This window comes from Schistocerca serialis, chromosome 8, assembly GCF_023864345.2.
Source record: "Schistocerca serialis cubense isolate TAMUIC-IGC-003099 chromosome 8, iqSchSeri2.2, whole genome shotgun sequence".
Classification (NCBI taxonomy): Eukaryota; Metazoa; Arthropoda; class Insecta; order Orthoptera; family Acrididae; genus Schistocerca; species Schistocerca serialis.
In genome coordinates, this window is record NC_064645.1 from 558,424,433 (window position 1) to 558,443,013 (window position 18,581).

The 18,581-nt window shown below is 40.9% G+C and overlaps 1 protein-coding gene across 1 annotated transcript in view; it reads right to left on the bottom strand.

Annotated features, from left to right (window-relative positions):
- The window catches only part of LOC126416782 (lysosomal-trafficking regulator), a 603,504-nt gene that overhangs the window by 163,621 nt on the left and 421,302 nt on the right, over positions 1 to 18,581 (bottom strand). Inside the window, exon 39 of the mRNA XM_050084644.1 lies at positions 4,966 to 5,192. Coding sequence (XP_049940601.1) covers positions 4,966 to 5,192 — 227 coding nt within the window. The remainder of the gene's footprint in view (positions 1 to 4,965; positions 5,193 to 18,581) is intronic.

Below are 18,581 nucleotides of genomic sequence, written 5' to 3' on the forward strand. Positions count from 1 at the left end.
GAAACTAATGGCTTGCGATTCATGATGAGATGGAATTTTACACCTTACAGGCAAACATGAAACATCTTTAAGGCATAGACAATGATGAGAGCTTCTTTCTCTATTTGTGAATATCTAGTACGACCCAAATTAAGGGTCTTCGATGCATATGGAAGAGGGTGCTTGAAGCCATCAGAATATTTATGAGCTAACACCGCCCCCAGACCATGCTGGAACGCATCTGTTGCTAACGCTAAATGTTGATCCTGCTGGTAGGTTATGAGGCAAGGTGCAGATTGTAACACAGACTTCAGTTTGGAAAATGCTGTTTTACACACCTGCGACCAGTGGAAAGACATCCCCTTATGCAGCAAGGCATGTAATAGTTGTGCATCCAATACTGAAAAAAGCTGGAGGTCATAACAGCAGAGAGATTCTGATGAAGGGGTTTGATGCCAGCACTCAAGACCTCGAAACCAAGATAAACAATACCAAATTAGATGTTAACCGAACAAATAAGAGGACTAGGTATAATGCTCACGACACACAATTATGAATCTTGGGAGGACAAAAATCAGTTATATGGAGATATCAAATAAATAATGCAAGATTTAACTAATTAAAAAATTCATTTTTCCGCAGAAATTGCCGATAATAATGAAAATGTCAGACAATAAATACATAATAATGTAGACATCAATGGGAGAGAATATACTGAATCTATTGAGGAAATGAAGAAATACTTAAATAAAAAACAGGATGAGTGCTTTTCAGTTTTAAAAGACGAAATTGGAATCAGATGAAAAGAGCTTGAATCCCTTAAACTTCAAGTTGTAGTAGACAATACAATGGTAACATAATTTAAAAAGACAGAAAAATAGAACCCTTTCACAGTATGCTTTAGAGGGAGTCCCACAGGATACATAATTATTGAGCCAAGTAAAGAAAGTGAAAGCGAAATTACTAGAAATGAGTAAAACCCTTTCAGAAATGACGGTTTGATCAGCTTCTACAAAATAAAAAGCGAGCACTCTTCATGCTCCAAGTAGCCAAAGATTGATGAAATTAGCCACAGGGAAAGAAAGACGTAACTCTATACTAAAAACACTTATAGGTGGGAACTTCACTAGCCAGCCTGAAGAAATTCATAAGATGCCAAAGATCAGTGGAAGGAATTTCAGGTGGAAGGTGGCATTTAGCAAACTGTTTTCGGATTTCAAGCCAAAGGGTGTTGTTCAGCTGATATCATTTTTTTTAACATTTGAATATTGTTTGCTGGTCTCATGGGATGACACAAAGAGAATAAAGTTTTTAACTGGGCATCTAGATGGAGAACAGTCGATGGGGGTGTGTTACTTGCAAAAGAATTTCACAGATCGGGGGGCATTAGCAAACAATTTAAAGAGCTGCATTGGTCAGACGGCAAGGAGCAGAAACTAAACTACCACTTTTAACATTTGATTCATTTTAAAATAATAAGAGCTAGGCCAAGCACAGAAAATATTTTGAAAGGCACCTTCAATTACTCAATTTTTAAATGAACCTGTTGGTGAAGTACATGTGATGAAAATATTGATTAGTTAGTGAAGAACATTTGATCTAAGTTTTGATTAGCTGGATGCCTTCATAAGTTGGCGAGAAAATGATTGGGAAAGAATAGTCTAAACCCGTTTCCATGCTAAATTATTTGGTGCAATTAGATATTTTGCATAAATCTCGGGACAATGAATACAAGAAACGGAAAACATTCATGTCGATTATATCATGTAAAATGTTGACACTATGAGAATGATGGTGACAACAACAGTAAAATCAATAATATTAATTCAGAAGAAATATAGGGAAGCTGCTTTTGTAGATGGGTATGGCAATCCCATAGGAATTGCTATTATTAAAAACACAGAAAATGGGGTAGGTCTCACAGGAGGGGCCACACAAAGAGAGCAATAAGTGCAATTGCACAGCTCCGGTTATTGGAATAAATGACATAGCTGGATGAAAATAAAAAGCAGTCACGGAGGGAATTTTACTATCTTTCACGTCAGTGACTGTAAATTTTGCTCACTGTTTTCTAGTACTTTCTCAAATGAACATACCATTGTTACTACAGTGAACAATGAGATAGACATTGTTAAAGTGGATGAGCAGGTTCAGTTGCATTAGGTACTAGTCTCTTGAAAGAGAAAGATAAACCATATGATGAACATCTAACAGATCTAGCTAGAAGAAAGGTACATACTGACCTTATCACTAACAAGTCAAAAAGAGTGTGATCGATTATACAAAAAGACAGGAGGATTAACATAATTTACTGAAACAACATAAAGAACTTCTGACCAGCCTGGATGTTTAGGCAGATATTAGAGTAAACTCAAGATTAAAAAAAGCTGCCACTGTTGAAACTGAGAAAATGTTGCAAGAAGTAGTCACTGAAAGATTGCAAAGTGCATACAATAATGCTTTGTTAGTAGTTAAAAAACTGAGTGGAGGACCACGATTATTTTTGGATGCCAGAATATTAAATTAGATTCCTATGGAAGACATACTCATCACTGTAAGTGATGCAAAGTACATCAGCAGTACAGACTTGAACACAGGTAACTGGCATGTATCACTCTATCCCAATCTATGCAGCTTCCTTGTTCCAGTAGTGATCTTATCAATTGACATTTTCTTATCAATATTACAATTGTTACAAAAGTAGTTGATTACCTTATTACTTCCAAGACATGGTCTGAACACATTTTCCTACTGAAGGAAACATAAGATAAATTCAAACAATAGGGTATTACACCTAAAGGTGTCTAAGTCTTCATTTGGTTGTAGAGAGTTTACAGTTCTGGGATATATTGTAAGTGCCCATGAAACCCAACCTTATACACATAGAATACAAGCCATTGTTAAATGCCCTTGTCCCCAAAATAGAAAACAACTTGTAAACTTTTTAGGAGTGACAGGATTTACTAAAAAATTTACACAGAAATCATATTCGCAATCTTGTTACTATGTTCCTACTGAAACAAAAATAATGTTTTTGACAAGATTAAAGATGATCTGGTACTTGTCTTATCATCCCACACTGGACAATTTATTTAAAATCACAATACATGCCTCAGATTATGGCTTTGAATGTGAGCTCTTCCAGGGAGAAAAAGGTAGTGGAAAGGGTAATCACCACAGCATTACATTTGTAGTTGCATAATAAACAAATATTAGATTAAATTATGCAGTAACAGAGAAAGAAGCTTTCATTGTTTTTTTGAGGTTTCAAATGGTTTAAATACATCCTGAAAGGCAGAAAAACCTGTAGTACAGGTCACCAAGCATTAACTTTCTTGTGAATAGCAAACTGCTTTACCACCATATAATGGAGTGGGCACTGTTTCTGAAAGAATTTGATTTTGAAATTAAATATTCAAAAAGATCAAATAATATCATATCAGACACCTTATCTACACAGCCCGTGGGGATAGAGGATTGACTTGAGTTGGGAGGCCTTCAACCAAGTTTTGAACTGATTGCCTAAAAGTGGGAGCCACGCAAAAGGCTAACAAAAATTTGTACATATAATTATGAATCAACAGGTGACTGATCCTGTATTAGATAAAATAATTCACACTATGCAAGACAACAATTTAACCAAAGACAAAAGCAGTAAGTGGTTACTTCATTATGGAATATTATATTGGCAGAGTCATAGTGGAGGATTTGTGCACCTGGTGCAATGTTAAGCCAAGACTCACCTACTGAACAACTAACACACTTTGCGATATACACGTACATTTCATTGTTCATAGATAAGCTGCGTAATTAATGATGATGAGATATAATGTTGCTGTCCAGAACTAAGTACAATCTAAAACTAAAGTAAAAACAAGTCCTAACAGACAAAAACATTAATATTAATGGAGAATTTGAGAAAGGAACTGAGATGTCAGTAATACCAGAACAATAAGGAATATGGAATAATTTAAATAAGTAATTATACAATATTTACTAATCAACAGTCTCTTACAGGATGTATTGTGAGGTCATGTTTCAGATTTTGTTGCCTTTTGGTTTCATATATTGTATTACTTTAGTACTAAGTTGACATGTCTAGGTTTAGTCTTCCTTAAGCTTATTTCAGTTTGTTGGTACAATATGTATATAACAAACACATGGAGATTTTGAGACTATGTTTCAATAGTTCGTGGAAATCACTATTAAGTTGTGAAATATTAATTTGCATGTACAATGATACATGAAGGAATGTTACTGAAAGTAGTAAATGTATGGAGTAGGAAGAGGTATTAACCAATTTAATGAATAATGAGTCTAGCAATAAACACTTCTCTCTCTTTATTTCTAATGAACAAACAATCCATTATTTTATTTGGGGAAAATTAGCCTAAGTATGAAGACACCTTGTTAATTTTGTAGTACCTAATCATGAATCTGTTCTGACATTATGATGAAGATATGTACTGCAGAGGTGCTGTTTCACTAAATGTTTGCTACTGCCATGAAATTTTGTGTAAGCATATAATGTATTGTAACAAATGTGTATATCTTTCTTGAGAAATGTAATTTGTTTCCTCACACTCATTTTGACACACAAGTCACCCACAGCTGATATACTTGTATTTGTAACTTGTACATTAAGCTGTGTGCTGTTATCACAGAGAGACAGTCGACAGTTGAGACAGTGGGTTTATATCGATTTGAATTGCATACAGTCAAAGAGAAACCAAGCAATGGTAATAAAATATGATTAGAGAAGATATAATGGGAAAAAATATGAAGGAATCAACTTTTTTTTCCTCTTAAACTATTAAGTGATTCACATTATGGAAGGAAAAACTACTGGAATGTGATAGAAGTGAAAATATTAAACACATCGAATGCAAATGTTATTCACAGATGTGATGCCTAACATGGTGCATGACCCAACAAGTAGCTTCATCCTGCAGCAAGATACAAGCTGTGTCATGTCGCCCCACTCACCTCACGGGTGCGCATCGGCTCCTGGCAAAGCAGCAGCCGCACGACATGCGAACGATCACGAGCTGCCTGGCCGGGTGCGAGCAGCCAACATGCCAGCTGTGCCGCCCGCAAGCGTGCCGCATCTCGTACCACTGACGGTGCCGCACGCTCCACCACCAACGATAACAGAGCAGCCAGCAACCGCCGGCGGAAGGCACGCTCTGCCTCGGTTGGCGCGTGCCGCCCTTCTGCAACATTGATGGAGGAGCTAGGGTGTAATCACCATTTTCCTCAAGTAGCGGTTTATCTCTCGTTCCGAGACCAGAGGTCAGTAAAGATAACAGATAGGTGAATGGTAAATAGCAACTATTATATTGCTGTTATTACAATCTGGCGTTTCCATTGTTTGATTGTGCCTAGCAATTTTTCTTCCATCCCACAACCCTGTGTTATTTTCCTTTGTTACTACCTCTAACTGTGCAGATGGGAGTTATCCTTGTTGTACATTCTCCACTCCCAGAATTATCCCGGCCTCAACTTATGGTAATCCTCTGCCCCCACACCCTCTATCCAAAAGTTTCCTCCCCCTCATCCTACCACCTCTTCCCCTCTCACATTCCCTCATCCTCTCTGTGCACCACCATCTGCAAGTGTACCTGTCTGTCCTTTCCCCTTCCCTGCTTCCCTCCTTTTCTGCTCCCTAATTTTTCTCTCCTCTTCATTTCCTCCTTTCCTTTTCTGATCTCCTCCTTTTTCGACCCCCCCCCTCCCGACGACTGCATGTGTAACAGTCTTTTCATTGTGCCTGTTTGCAACTCAGTGGGTCATCTTTATGGTGAGTAGCAATCTACCCTGTTCCTTATACTGTTGAATAAAGACAATTGAGTGTGTAGCAAACTACCAGCCTGAGCCACATATGGATTAGCAATTTTATTAATTCCATATTACTGTAGCAACTATAAGCTATCAACCAGCATTACATACAGCTATTATATAATTATAATTTTAAAGTAACAAAACATGAACTTTCTGGAAAAGTCTAGGAGTTCTATAAGACTACTGTAGTATCATACATCCAACATGAGAATCAATGTCAGATGTACACTGCAATGGAGTGTGCATAATCCAAAACTTCCTGGAAGATTAAAACTGCATACCAGACCAGGACTGAGGAGGCAGTGGCCTCACCAAGTAAGCTGTCGGGACATGACTCTCCAACTAGTGCTGAACTTCACAAAATCTATACTGCATATCTTGCTGAAACTGCACTCGTGGAACTGTGGTAACACTGTTACTAAAGGAAATGCTCTACAAGTAATGTTGATGGGCTCTACTCTCAGTTGAGCACACAGCATTAACTTACCAATTTACAGTTGTTTATAATTTTCATTTTTAAGTTTTGAGATATGAGAGTGTCGGTAGTAGATTACAAGTACTAATGTTTTGGCAACTGATTGTCGTCAATCAGCTAAACTATTAATAGTAATGTATAAGCTGAAAATATTTTAATAGAATCACAAATAAAAAAGCAGTAACAAATAAAGTATGTCAACAAAATTAACAAAACTAGACAATTTAAAGACAAAGCTAGAAATGAAGTTTACGAAGCTTTTTATACAGATACCCTTTTTTTGTGGAGAAATGAGGGGGTTGTGGAAGGCAAAATGGCAGTGAGATTGGAAGGAGAGAATGAGTGAAAGACATGAGGAGAGGGAGGAGGTTGAAGACAGGGAGATGGGGGAGGGATTCACATTGCTCAGTTTCCATACAATAATCTGTTAGCTCACTTCTTTCTAGAAGCAGTTTATCAAATTCTCAACAACAGATATCTCATATCCTCTAAAAGAATTGTGGTTCCCACTGATACAAAAAAAGTTTTGCATCACCCCAGTTCCCAGAATTCCTGAAGATAGATGTTGGTTGTAGATATTGTATCACAGACACAGTCCCTTTGACTGTTCAGAGATGTCACTAAACCTGCCCAAAGATGTAAACAACCATGCATGAGCAACACCTGTTAGACTGACAGGGTCCGACAGCTGATCAGTTCCAGTCATTCCACCAGGAAGGAGGTACATGGCTCATGTTGTCTGTAGTTCAAACATGCCTAGACAGTCAATACCGCGCTTCGATCACATTTGCATTGTTACTTTGTGCCAGGAAGGGCTCTCAACAAGGGAAGGCATCTTGGAGGGAACCAAAGCAATGTTGTTTGGACGTGGAGGAGATAACAAAGAGACAGGTACTGTCAATGACACACCTTGCTCAGGCCGCCCAAGGGCTACTACTGTAGTGGATGACCGCTACCTACAGATTATGGCTTGGAGGAACCCTGACAGCAATGCCACCATGTTGAATAATGCTTTTCCTGTAGCCACAGGATGTTTTGTTATGACTCAAACTGTGTGCAATAGGCTGCATGAAATGCAACTTCATTCCCGAGACGGCCATGGCGATGTCCATCTTTGCAACCACAACACCATGCAGTGCAGTACAGATGGGCCCAACAACATGCCAAATGGACGGCTCAGGATTGGCATTACATTCTCTTCACCAATGAGCATCGGATATGCCTTCAACCAGACAATCGTCAGAGATATGTTTGGAGGCAACCCAGTCAGGCTGAATGCCTTAGACACACTATCCAGCAAGTGTAACTATTTTGGGGTGGCATTATATGGGGCCGACGTACGCCGCTGGCGATCATGGAAGGCGCTGTAATGGCTGTACGATACGTGAATGCCATCCTCCGACCGATAGTGCAACCATATCGGCAGCATATCGGCGAGGCATTCGCCTTCATGGAGGACAATTCACGCCTCCATCGTGCACGTCTTGTGAATGACTTCCTTCAGGATAATGACAGCACTCGACTAGAGTGGCCAGCATGTTCTCAAGACATGAACCCTATCAAAATGCCTGGGTAGATTGAAAAGGGCTGTTTATGAATGACTTGACTCACCAACCCCTCTGAGGGATCTCTGCCGAATTGCCGTTGAGCGATGGGACAATCTGGACCAACAGTGCCTCGATGAACTTGTGGATAGTATGCTATGACAAACACAGGCGTGTATCAATGCAAGAGGACATACTACTGGGTATTAAAGGTGCCGGTGTGCACAGCAGTTTGGACCACCACCTCTGAAGGTCTCGCTGTATGGTGGTACAATGTGCAATGCGTGGTTTTCATGAGCAATAAAAAGGGCGGAAATGATGTTTATATTGATCTCTATTCCAATTTTCTGTCCAGATTCCAGAACTCTCGGAACCAAGGTGATGCAAACCTTTTTTTGATGTGTGTAAGTAATATTTGATGTGACTTGCAATACATGATGTGACTCGCAATATGACACAGAAGCAACCTGCATTGGTGAAGTCTACAGAAGCACAGTGGAAGTAACTCAACTGGTTCACACTGGGATGACAGTGATACAAAACCAATACATATGTATATCATATGGCCCGATGCAACATTGTATGCTGGTTATCCCACACAGCTGTGTGATATGATACAAATTTCGAATCCTCAGAGATATATATATATATATATATATATATATATATATATATATATATATATATATATATATATATATATATATATATATATATATATATATATATATATATATATATATATATATATATAATAAAAAAAATTGTTTTATGAAAATGAAGCAAAGCTAAATCCAGAATGAAGTAAAGCTAATCGATCTGCCTGCTTAGTTTTTTTTTTTCAAAGCTTATAGTCCCCTATCACAGGCTGAGAAAGAACTGGTTTTCTTTCTGCTATTGCCTACAGTTACTGTGCTACAATGTAATGAGTACAACTCTGGGAGTATTCTGAAAAGTTAGTAGTGAAGAATGTAGTCACTGTGCAGTTTACACTTGGTAAGCCATATACTGCTGGATGCAAAATATTGCTTACATATCGAAATTGGTTTTAACACTGCAAGGAGAATCATATCTCTTTCCATTTTCAAGCAAATAAGTGATACATTTTGACATTTGGTCATGACAAGCTATGATGCACCTCACTTGATGCTATGGCCATGTGCTATGCAGAGCTGCACTAGTTTCTCATCTTCATATGGTGCAGATACAAGCCAAAGCATTCACTTGCATGTGTGCTTCCAAGTTGGTAAAAAGTCTTCATCTGTACATACGTGTAGTCAATATATCATTCACACAGGAGGACTGTCCATACATGATCATTTTTGTCCAACTTATTGAAAAAAATTTTCTATGGATATACACCACTAAATCATATTCAAGGGCAGATTTGACCAGCTTCGTGTGGAGGAAGAGAGCAATGGAAATGAAAGAAACAGGTAAAAAATAGCTGTGAAATTGTTACCGCCATTTTTAATCCCTTTTTTTTCATTGTTGCATTTTCTAATTCAGATAACAGCCCTACAGTTTTTGTCTATGATTGTAAAATTTAGTCAAGTGTTGACAGGTGTGAAAATTTCTGTACTGTCAGTTTAATAAGTCACCTTTGCAAAATACTAACACGAATTCTTTACAGATGAATGGAAAACTGGTAGACGCTGACCTTCGGGGAAAATCAGTTTGGATTCCATAGAAATGTTGGAACACGTGAGGCAATACTGACCCTACAACTTATCTTAGAAGATAGATTAAGGAAAGGCAAACCTAACATTTCTGGCATTTGTAGACTTAGAGAAAGCTTTTGACGATGTTGACTGGAATACTCTCTTTCAAATTCTGAAGGTGGCAGGTATAAAATAAAGGGAGCAAAAGGCTATTTACAATCTATACAGAAACCATATGGCAGTTATAAGAGTCGAGGGGCATGAAAGGGAAGCAGTGGTTGAGAAGGCAGGCAGACATGGTTGTAGCCTATCTTCGATGTTACTCAATCTATATATTCAGCAAGCAGTAAAGGAAACAAAAGAAATATTTGGAGTAGGAATTAAAATCCATGGAGAAGAAATAGAAACTTTGAGGTTTGTCAATGACACTGTAATTCTGTCATAGACAGCAAGGGACCTGGAAAAGCAGTTGTACGGAATGGACAGTGTCTTGAAAGGAGGATACAAGATGAACATCAATGAAAGCAAAATGAGGATAATGGAATGTAGTCGAAATACATTGGGTGATGCTGAGGGAATTCGATTAAGAGATGAGACACTTAAAGTAGTAGATGAGTATTGCTATTTGGGGAGCAAAATAACTGATGATGGTCGAAGTAGAGAGGATATAAAATGTAAACTGACAATGGAAAGGAAACTGTTGCTCAAGAAGAGAAATTTGTTAGCATTGAGAATAGATTTAAGTGTCAGAAAGACTTTTCTGGAAGTATTTGTATTGAGTGCAGCCATGAATGGAAGTGAAACATGGATGATACATAGTTTAGACAAAAAGAGAACAGAAGCTTTCAAAATGTGGTGATACAGAAGAATGCTCAAGATTACATGGGTAGATCACATAACTAATGAGGAGGTACTGAATAGAATTGGGGAGGAGAGGAATTTGTAGCACAACCTGACTAGAACTATTGAGCACGTACTGAATAGAACTGGGGAGGGGAAGAATTTGTGGTACAACTTGACTAGAAGAAGAGATCGGTTGGTAGGATACATTCTGAGGCATCAAGGGATCATCAGTTTAGTATTGTTGGGGGGAAGTGCGGAGGGTAAAAATCATAGAGGGAGATGAAGAGATGAATACACAAACAGATTCAGAAGGATGTAGGTTGCAGTAATTACTCGGAGATGAAGAAGCTTGCACAGGATACAGCAGTATGGAGAGCAGCATCAGACCAGTCTCTGGACTGCACAACAACAACAACAACAACAACAACAACAGGCGAATTGTGTGTGCAGCTGTGGTGCCAATTCCCTCCAGCCACCTACCAAGGTCTTATTGCTTCCATACCATGATGCATTGCTGCTGTTATCTGTGCCAAAAGTGGAAATATCGGCTAATAGGTTCTGGCTGATCAAAGTATGTGTCACATTGCATGCTGTATCTTATCTATGCACTTCCCAATATTATACTATCCATTTTTGGCTGGGTTCTGCCTGCTCTGCAACCACCAGTACCTGGCTGTCTTCAAGCAGACCCTTAGTCAGTGTCTCAATATCCCTACTCACCTGGCCAAGGCTACACTAAGTTTTACAATGTTTGCAATCTGATCCTAGCCTTTCCTGCAGCTGTTGACCTACACCCAGCCCATTACTGTCACCTAGCAGCAAGATCTTCCTTTTCACCTTAGTTTCTGACCTGACTCCCAAATTCTTATTAATGATCTGCTGTGTCCTACATTCTTCTCAAGCTGTAGGAAGGTCCCATCCTTCAACCTTCAGCAGGAAACAGGAAATACCTGCTCTTTAGCTCAACTGTTACCTTTTACCATATCTCACTTTCTTCGCCCCTTACCCCTTTTCCCCTCAGCAGCACTAATTCAATTATTGTAGCATCAATCTATGCCTGAAATGCACAAATTTCCACCTCTTGTTCTGCATTCATCCTGTCTTTTTTAAACATAGCCTACATTTCTGTGGAAGAGCCTTATGGGAAATCCTCCTCCAGCATCACTGCAGTCACCCAAGGGGAATTGCTGTTCACAATATAAATGGCAAAAAAGAGCTACAACTTACAAAAGAAAAGCAAGAGCATCTAACTATTAACTAAACATAATATACAGTTTGGTAAAGGTGATAAACAAGCGAACTATTAATGAAATTACAATGAAATCCAGACCTTTAGCTGCTTACAGGCATTGATAAATATCAACAGGGACAGCAAACTATTACTCTGCAGAGTGCAGCTGCAATATTCAGAATGCATTCTAATGACTAAGATATAAATGTATTATGCCAACTGGAGATGAGTGAAAACTAGGAATGTGTCTTGGCATAAATACTACTGTATAAAAAGTGGTCAGCTGTTGCATTTATTCAAGGAATGCTTCATAAATTTATTAAAATTTTCAGAATTTTGTTGCCGATTTTGTTCATAAGTGACTCATTTATTTTTTACAGCGTCTTTAATTTCCTTGTTCCAGATCCTCAGAACTCTTGTTTTATTTTCTTCCTTCTTCCTAGGGCAGCTATTGTTACCTTTTCTAAGTAGCAACAAGCATTCAGTTTCAGTAGGTACTACTCCACTATTCAATCTCGGAGTTGTTTTATTCTTTCTTCACGTAATAAGTACTCTATGTACATTCACCTGTAACAGTCTTGCCTATTAGGCAGTTTTGCTGCTTTACAAGCTGCATGAGCCAATATCATGCCACCTTTAGATTTCAATATCTCTTAAGTTGGACGAAAACTTACCATTCATGAAGAATTACTCTACTATGTGCACAGTCTTATGCACACTAGTAACTACATCTTTTTCTGCATAAGGTATTTACGAATTAAAGAAATTGTCCAAGGACACTGTCATTATTAATGCACTGATCCTTCCTACTGGTACACCTTATCTACTACTGCTTTTTCCCTATTTTTCCAATGAGTGCAGCTGGTATGTTCCTGTCTCACAATATTTTTTTTGTTCCATTTCTTTTCCATGAAATCTTCTCGGGTTATCAGCCGAGTAAAGGCGTCGTCTTCTCGCAACGTTTCGAAGGGTTTCGTACCCATCATCTTCAAGCGAAGTGTCGAGATGCTGTGTTGCGCGGTCCTATAAAGGCTCCTGGACCAGTGACTGATTCCGGGCGCCGACCAATCAGGTACCTGCGGAATCGGCCGCCGCGCCAGTGGCGGAGGGTTCGCGGCGCGGACCGGGCGTCGAGTCCCTGCCGGTTCCTAATACGTCTGTGGCCGCTACCGTCTTCGTGCCGGAGCGTTCTCTTCTAATTTTAGTTATTGCGGGATTCCAAGCTGTACTAAGTTGGAAACCAGTGTCTCGATTGATCAGGTTGCTGTTCAACCGAATTTCTACAGCCTCTTTGAAAACTGAATCCCAAAATCCTTTAGCGTCACACAGAAGTGTTGCCGAAATTTGCCAACTTGCGACACCCTGTGAACACGACAAGATCCAGACGCATACTACAACGAGCCGGTGCGGCCCTGGTGCGCGAACACATACGGGTCACCAGGCAGGAGTTAGATAAGAACGCAAGGATGCTGCTTACTCAACACCTTCGATTGGCATCCTATCTCCCACCACACACATGGGAGTGGATCGACGGAAACACATATGCAAGCAGTGAGATCCACAAGAGAAAAGCCACGGAAAAAACAATGTGGCAAGTTCACCAGACTGTCTGGAGCCCGGCAACATGCCGACCACACAACCAATGCCAAGACTGTCATCAATCTGGCAGGCAAAGAACTGGACGAGACCACAATATCAGTGCTGTCGAGAGGACTTAATTTTGCTCCAGTACCCAGGACACTACCTAAGCGAGACATTATCAGCAGCATCGAGCAAGCCGTGCACGGCCTCCCTACAGAGGCAGCTGAGGAAGTTAGGAGAGAGAGGTGCAGGGTCCTGGAGAAGGCAAAAATGCCCAAGAACAACATAACGTCTGCTGAATGGAAGGCTCTTAAGGCCCTACGTGAGGATGAGGACACTGTCGTTCTAGCTGCTGACAAAGGCAATGCCACGGTGATACTGAGGAAAGAAGATTATTGGCAGAAGATAAACTCACTGCTACAAGATACTGCCTACAAGCAACTGGACAAGGACACGACAGCTTCCGTGACTCGCAAGACCATCGCCTTGCTCAATGACTCTGGACTGGAAAAGGACGTCATCAGGAAGCTGTACCCCAGAGCACCGGCACCACCACGGCTATATGGGCTCCCTAAGATCCACAAAGACGGAGTTCCATTGCGACCCATAGTGAGCACCATCAACTCACCGACATATGGTTTAGCCAAGTACCTAGCACAACTGCTCAAACCGATCGTGGGTCACTGTGAGCACCATGTCAAGAACTCGGCGGAGTTTGTGAAGGTACTACAAGGCTTTCGCCTGGATAAAGAAGATCTTCTTGTCAGCTTTGACGTCACCTCACCCTTCACACGAGTACCGCTGGAAGACTCCCTAGCGCTGCTCGAAACACGCTTTAGTGAGGACACAATAAAGCTGTTCCGGCATGTGTTAACAAACACCTACTTCAAGTGTGGAGGCAAATTTTATGAACAAGTGGATGGTGTAGCCATGGGGTCCCCCTTAGCTCCAGGCATCGCTAATCTTTACATGGAGCACTTTGAAGACATAGCCCTGGACACCGCCCCATTGAAACCTAAAGCCTTCTACAGATATGTGGATGACACTTTTGTCGTGTGGCCACATGGCAGAGAGAACCTGCAAGACTTCCTGCGACATCTCAACAGCATACACAGCAACATACAATTCACCATGGAGGTGGAAGAAAACGGAAGCTTGCCCTTCCTTGACATTCTAATCAAGAGGCACCCTGATGGCACCTTGGGTCACGCTGTGTATAGGAAGAAGACACATACGGATTTATACCTTCATGCACAGAGTTGCCACCACCCAGCACAACGCAACTCAGTGCTTAACACACTTGTGCACAGGGCCAAGTCTATCTGTGATGATGACAGCCTACCTGCAGAGTTACAACACCTAAGGAAGACCTTCCGCAGCAACGGTTATAATGAGACGCAAATCTCGCGCGCTCTACACAAGAGCAGGAAGGTAGACACACCAGAAGAAGAAGATGAGACCAGATGCCTGGCATTTCTACCATACGCGGAACCGCCAACAGCCAAGATTGCCCGCATTCTGGAGAAACACAACATCAAGACAATTTTTCATGCCCCAAGTAAAATTAAGGACATACTTGGCTCAGTCAAAGACCACCTAGGACTGCAGACTCCGGGCGTATACAGTATTGAATGTGAATGTGGTACGAAATACATCGGACAAACGCAGCGCTGCATCACGCAGAGGCGCTCGGAACACATTAGAAATGTACGCCTTGGTCAGACAGAAAAATTGGCGGTAGCGGAACATAGCCTTAACGAAGGACACACCTTCCTTTTTGAGGGTACGAAGAAGCTGTGTGACGCTAAAGGATTTTGGGATTCAGTTTTCAAAGAGGCTGTAGAAATTCGGTTGAACAGCAACCTGATCAATCGAGACACTGGTTTCCAACTTAGTACAGCTTGGAATCCCGCAATAACTAAAATTAGAAGAGAACGCTCCGGCACGAAGACGGTAGCGGCCACAGACGTATTAGGAACCGGCAGGGACTCGACGCCCGGTCCGCGCCGCGAACCCTCCACCACTGGCGCGGCGGCCGATTCCGCAGGTACCTGATTGGTCGGCGCCCGGAATCAGTCACTGGTCCAGGAGCCTTTATAGGACCGCGCAACACAGCATCTCGACACTTCGCTTGAAGATGATGGGTACGAAACCCTTCGAAACGTTGCGAGAAGACGACGCCTTTACTCGGCTGATCACCCGAGAAGATTTCACGAATGGAATACGCCGAGAAAGTCTCAAATCACATCCATTTCTTTTCATTCAAATCCTCTTGCATTACAGACAGCTACAGTCAGTGATCTACAGTTTTAAGTCTCTCGTCCTTTCTACACTTTGGTCTTCATTGTAGCTTGCATCCAGTGACAGTGTAAGTCCTCACTAAAGACTAGAGCTGCCATATGGCATGAATGCCAACTTTGAGTCCTCTGGCATTAATTTTCCAGCAACAGCTCTCTCTTCTGTATGTACAGTACACAAAGCGCAACTATGTAAGGAAATGTTTACCATGAATTAGGAAAGTAAAAAAGCAAGTGTCAGCAGCAGGACATAAAATGTGCACAAAGCAAAGAGTATTAAGAGTTACTTCACCTTTACTCATGTTGATTGTGGAAAGATTTCTGATACGACAATGTCTATGGAATAATTGCTATCAGAGGTAAAGCTGAGTGGGACACGAGTCAAGGTATTTCAACCGTTCCAGATAGACATTGAGGAAATCAACATTCCTCATCAAATACACTCACCAATTACAATGTCACCAAAATAAAGGACATAAAAAAGAAAATCAAAAGTTCTGAATTATATCACATGGAATTATTTTACTGCCAAAAGAGACACACTAATTCCTTCTTCCAACTGTCACATGGACACTGAAATTATTTGTAGAATTGAAATCAAGAGAGTATAGGTTTGGACCTACATTTGACTCTATATATATTATGTGGAAGTACTTGCTCACTTCCTATAAGTAATTTATTGCAGATTACTTGAGCTACAAGGTATTCCAAACAGATGGAAAAAGGTGCAGATACACATTTTTCTGGAAGGGTATTCATACAAAGCCTGTCAATAATAGACCTGTAACAGTGGATTCATGTAACTCCAAACTTCTAGTCCCAATATTATGAATGACCAAAACAAACTATTAATTCAAGCCCTGCAATCTCTTAATATTAGTAGCTGACTGGACAGGTGGGCGGGTGTCAATGTAGAAGGGATGGCAGGAGGGTAGGGGGTGGGGGGTGGGGGGTCATCACGGGCAACAGGTGGGTTCCCTTCACACACTACTGTCCATGAATTGTGATGGAGCCTCTAACAATGAATACCGCTCTGTGAATAATAACAGATCATTATGTGTGTTAAAATCTGTACTTTAGATTTATAAATGTTTATTTGTCATACTCATCTCATGGAAAGCAGATCCATATGCCACATTCTAGTTCTTGCATGAAGGAAAATATAGACACCGAAGCGCTAAAGACACTGGTATAGGCATTGTATTCACATACAGAGTTATATAAACAGGCAGAACACTGCACTGCGGTTGGCAACACCTATATAAGACAACAAGTGCCTGGTGCAGTTTTTAGATCAATTACTGCTGCTACAATGGCAGGTTATCAAAATTTTAAGTGAGTCTGAATGTGGTGTTATAGTCAGCGCACAAACGATGGGACACATCATCTCCAAGGTCGTAATGAAGCACGGATTTTGCGTACGATCATTTCACAAGAACATCAAATCTCTGACACCGCCACAGCCGGAAAAAGATCCTGCAAAAACGGGACCAACAACAACTGAAGAGAATCATTCAATGTGACAGAAATGCAACACTTCTGCAAATTGCTGCAGATTTCAATGCTGGGCCATCAACAAGTGTCAGCATGTGAACCATTCAATGAAACATCATTGATATGGGCTTCTGGGGCCAAAGGCCCACCCGTCTACCCTTGATGACCAAAGGCACAAAGCTTTTCAACTCGCCTGGGCCTGTCAACACCGACATTAGACTGTTGATGACTGGAAACATGTTGCCTGGTTAGACGAGTCTCGTTTCAAATTGTATCGAGCAGATGGATGTGTATGTGTATGGGAATGGAGACATCCTCATGAAGCTTGGATATCAGTAGGGGACTGTTCAAGCTGGTGAAGGCTCTGTCATGGTGTGGGGTGTGTACAGCTGGAGTGATATGGGACCCTTCATACATTTAGACAGGTGACACGTATGTACATCTACATCTACATGACTACTTTGCAATTCACATTTAAATGCTTGGCAGAGGGTTCATTGAACCACAATCATACTATCTCTCTACCATTCCATTCCCGAACTGCGCGCGGGAAAAACAAACATCTAAACCTTTTTGTTCGAGCTCTGATTTCTTCTTATTTTATTTTGATGATCATTTCTACCTATGTAGGTTGGGCTCAACAAAATATTTTCGCATTCGGAAGAGAAAGTTGGTGACTGAAATTTCATAAATAGATCTCGCTGCGACGAAAAACGTCTTTGCTTTAATGACTTCCATCCCAACTCGCGTACCATATCTGCCACACTCTCTCCCCTATTACGTGATAATACAAAATGAGCTGCCACACTTTCGATGTCCTCCGTCAATCCCACCTGGTAAGGATCCCACACCGCGCAGCAATATTCTAACAAAGGACGAACGAGTGTAGTGTAAGCTGCCTCTTTAGTGGACTTGTTGCATCTTCTAAGTGTCCTGCCAATGAAACGCAACCTTTGGCTCGCCTTCCCCACAATATTATCTATGCGGTCTTTCCAACTGAAGTTGTTCATAATTTTTACACCCAGGCACCTAGTTGAATTGACAGCCTTGAGAATTGCACTATTTATCGAGTAATTGAATTCCAACGGATTTCTTTTGGAACTCATGTGGATCACCTCACACTTTTCGTTATTTAGTGTCAACTGCCACCTGCCACACCATACAGCAATCTTTTCTAAATCGCTTTGCAACTGATACTGGTCTTCGGTAAATTACAGCATCATCTGCGAACAACCTAAGAGAACTGCTCAGATTGTCACCCAGGTCATTTACATAGATCAGGAACAGCAGAGGTCCCAAGACGCTTCCCTGGGGAACACCCGATATCACTTCAGTTTTACTCGATGATTTGCCGTCTATTACTACGAACTGTGACCTTCCTGACACAAAATCACGAATCCAGTCGCACAACTGAGACGATACCCCATAGGACCACAGCTTGATTAGAAGTCGCTTGTGAGGAACGGTGTCAAAAGCTTTCCGGAAATCTAGAAATACAGAATCAACTTGAGATCCCCTGTCGATAGCGGCCATTACTTCGTGTGAATAAAGAGCTAGCTGCGTTGCAGAAGAACGATGTTTTCTGAAACCATGCTGATTACATATCAATAGATTGTTCCCTTCGAGGTGATTCAT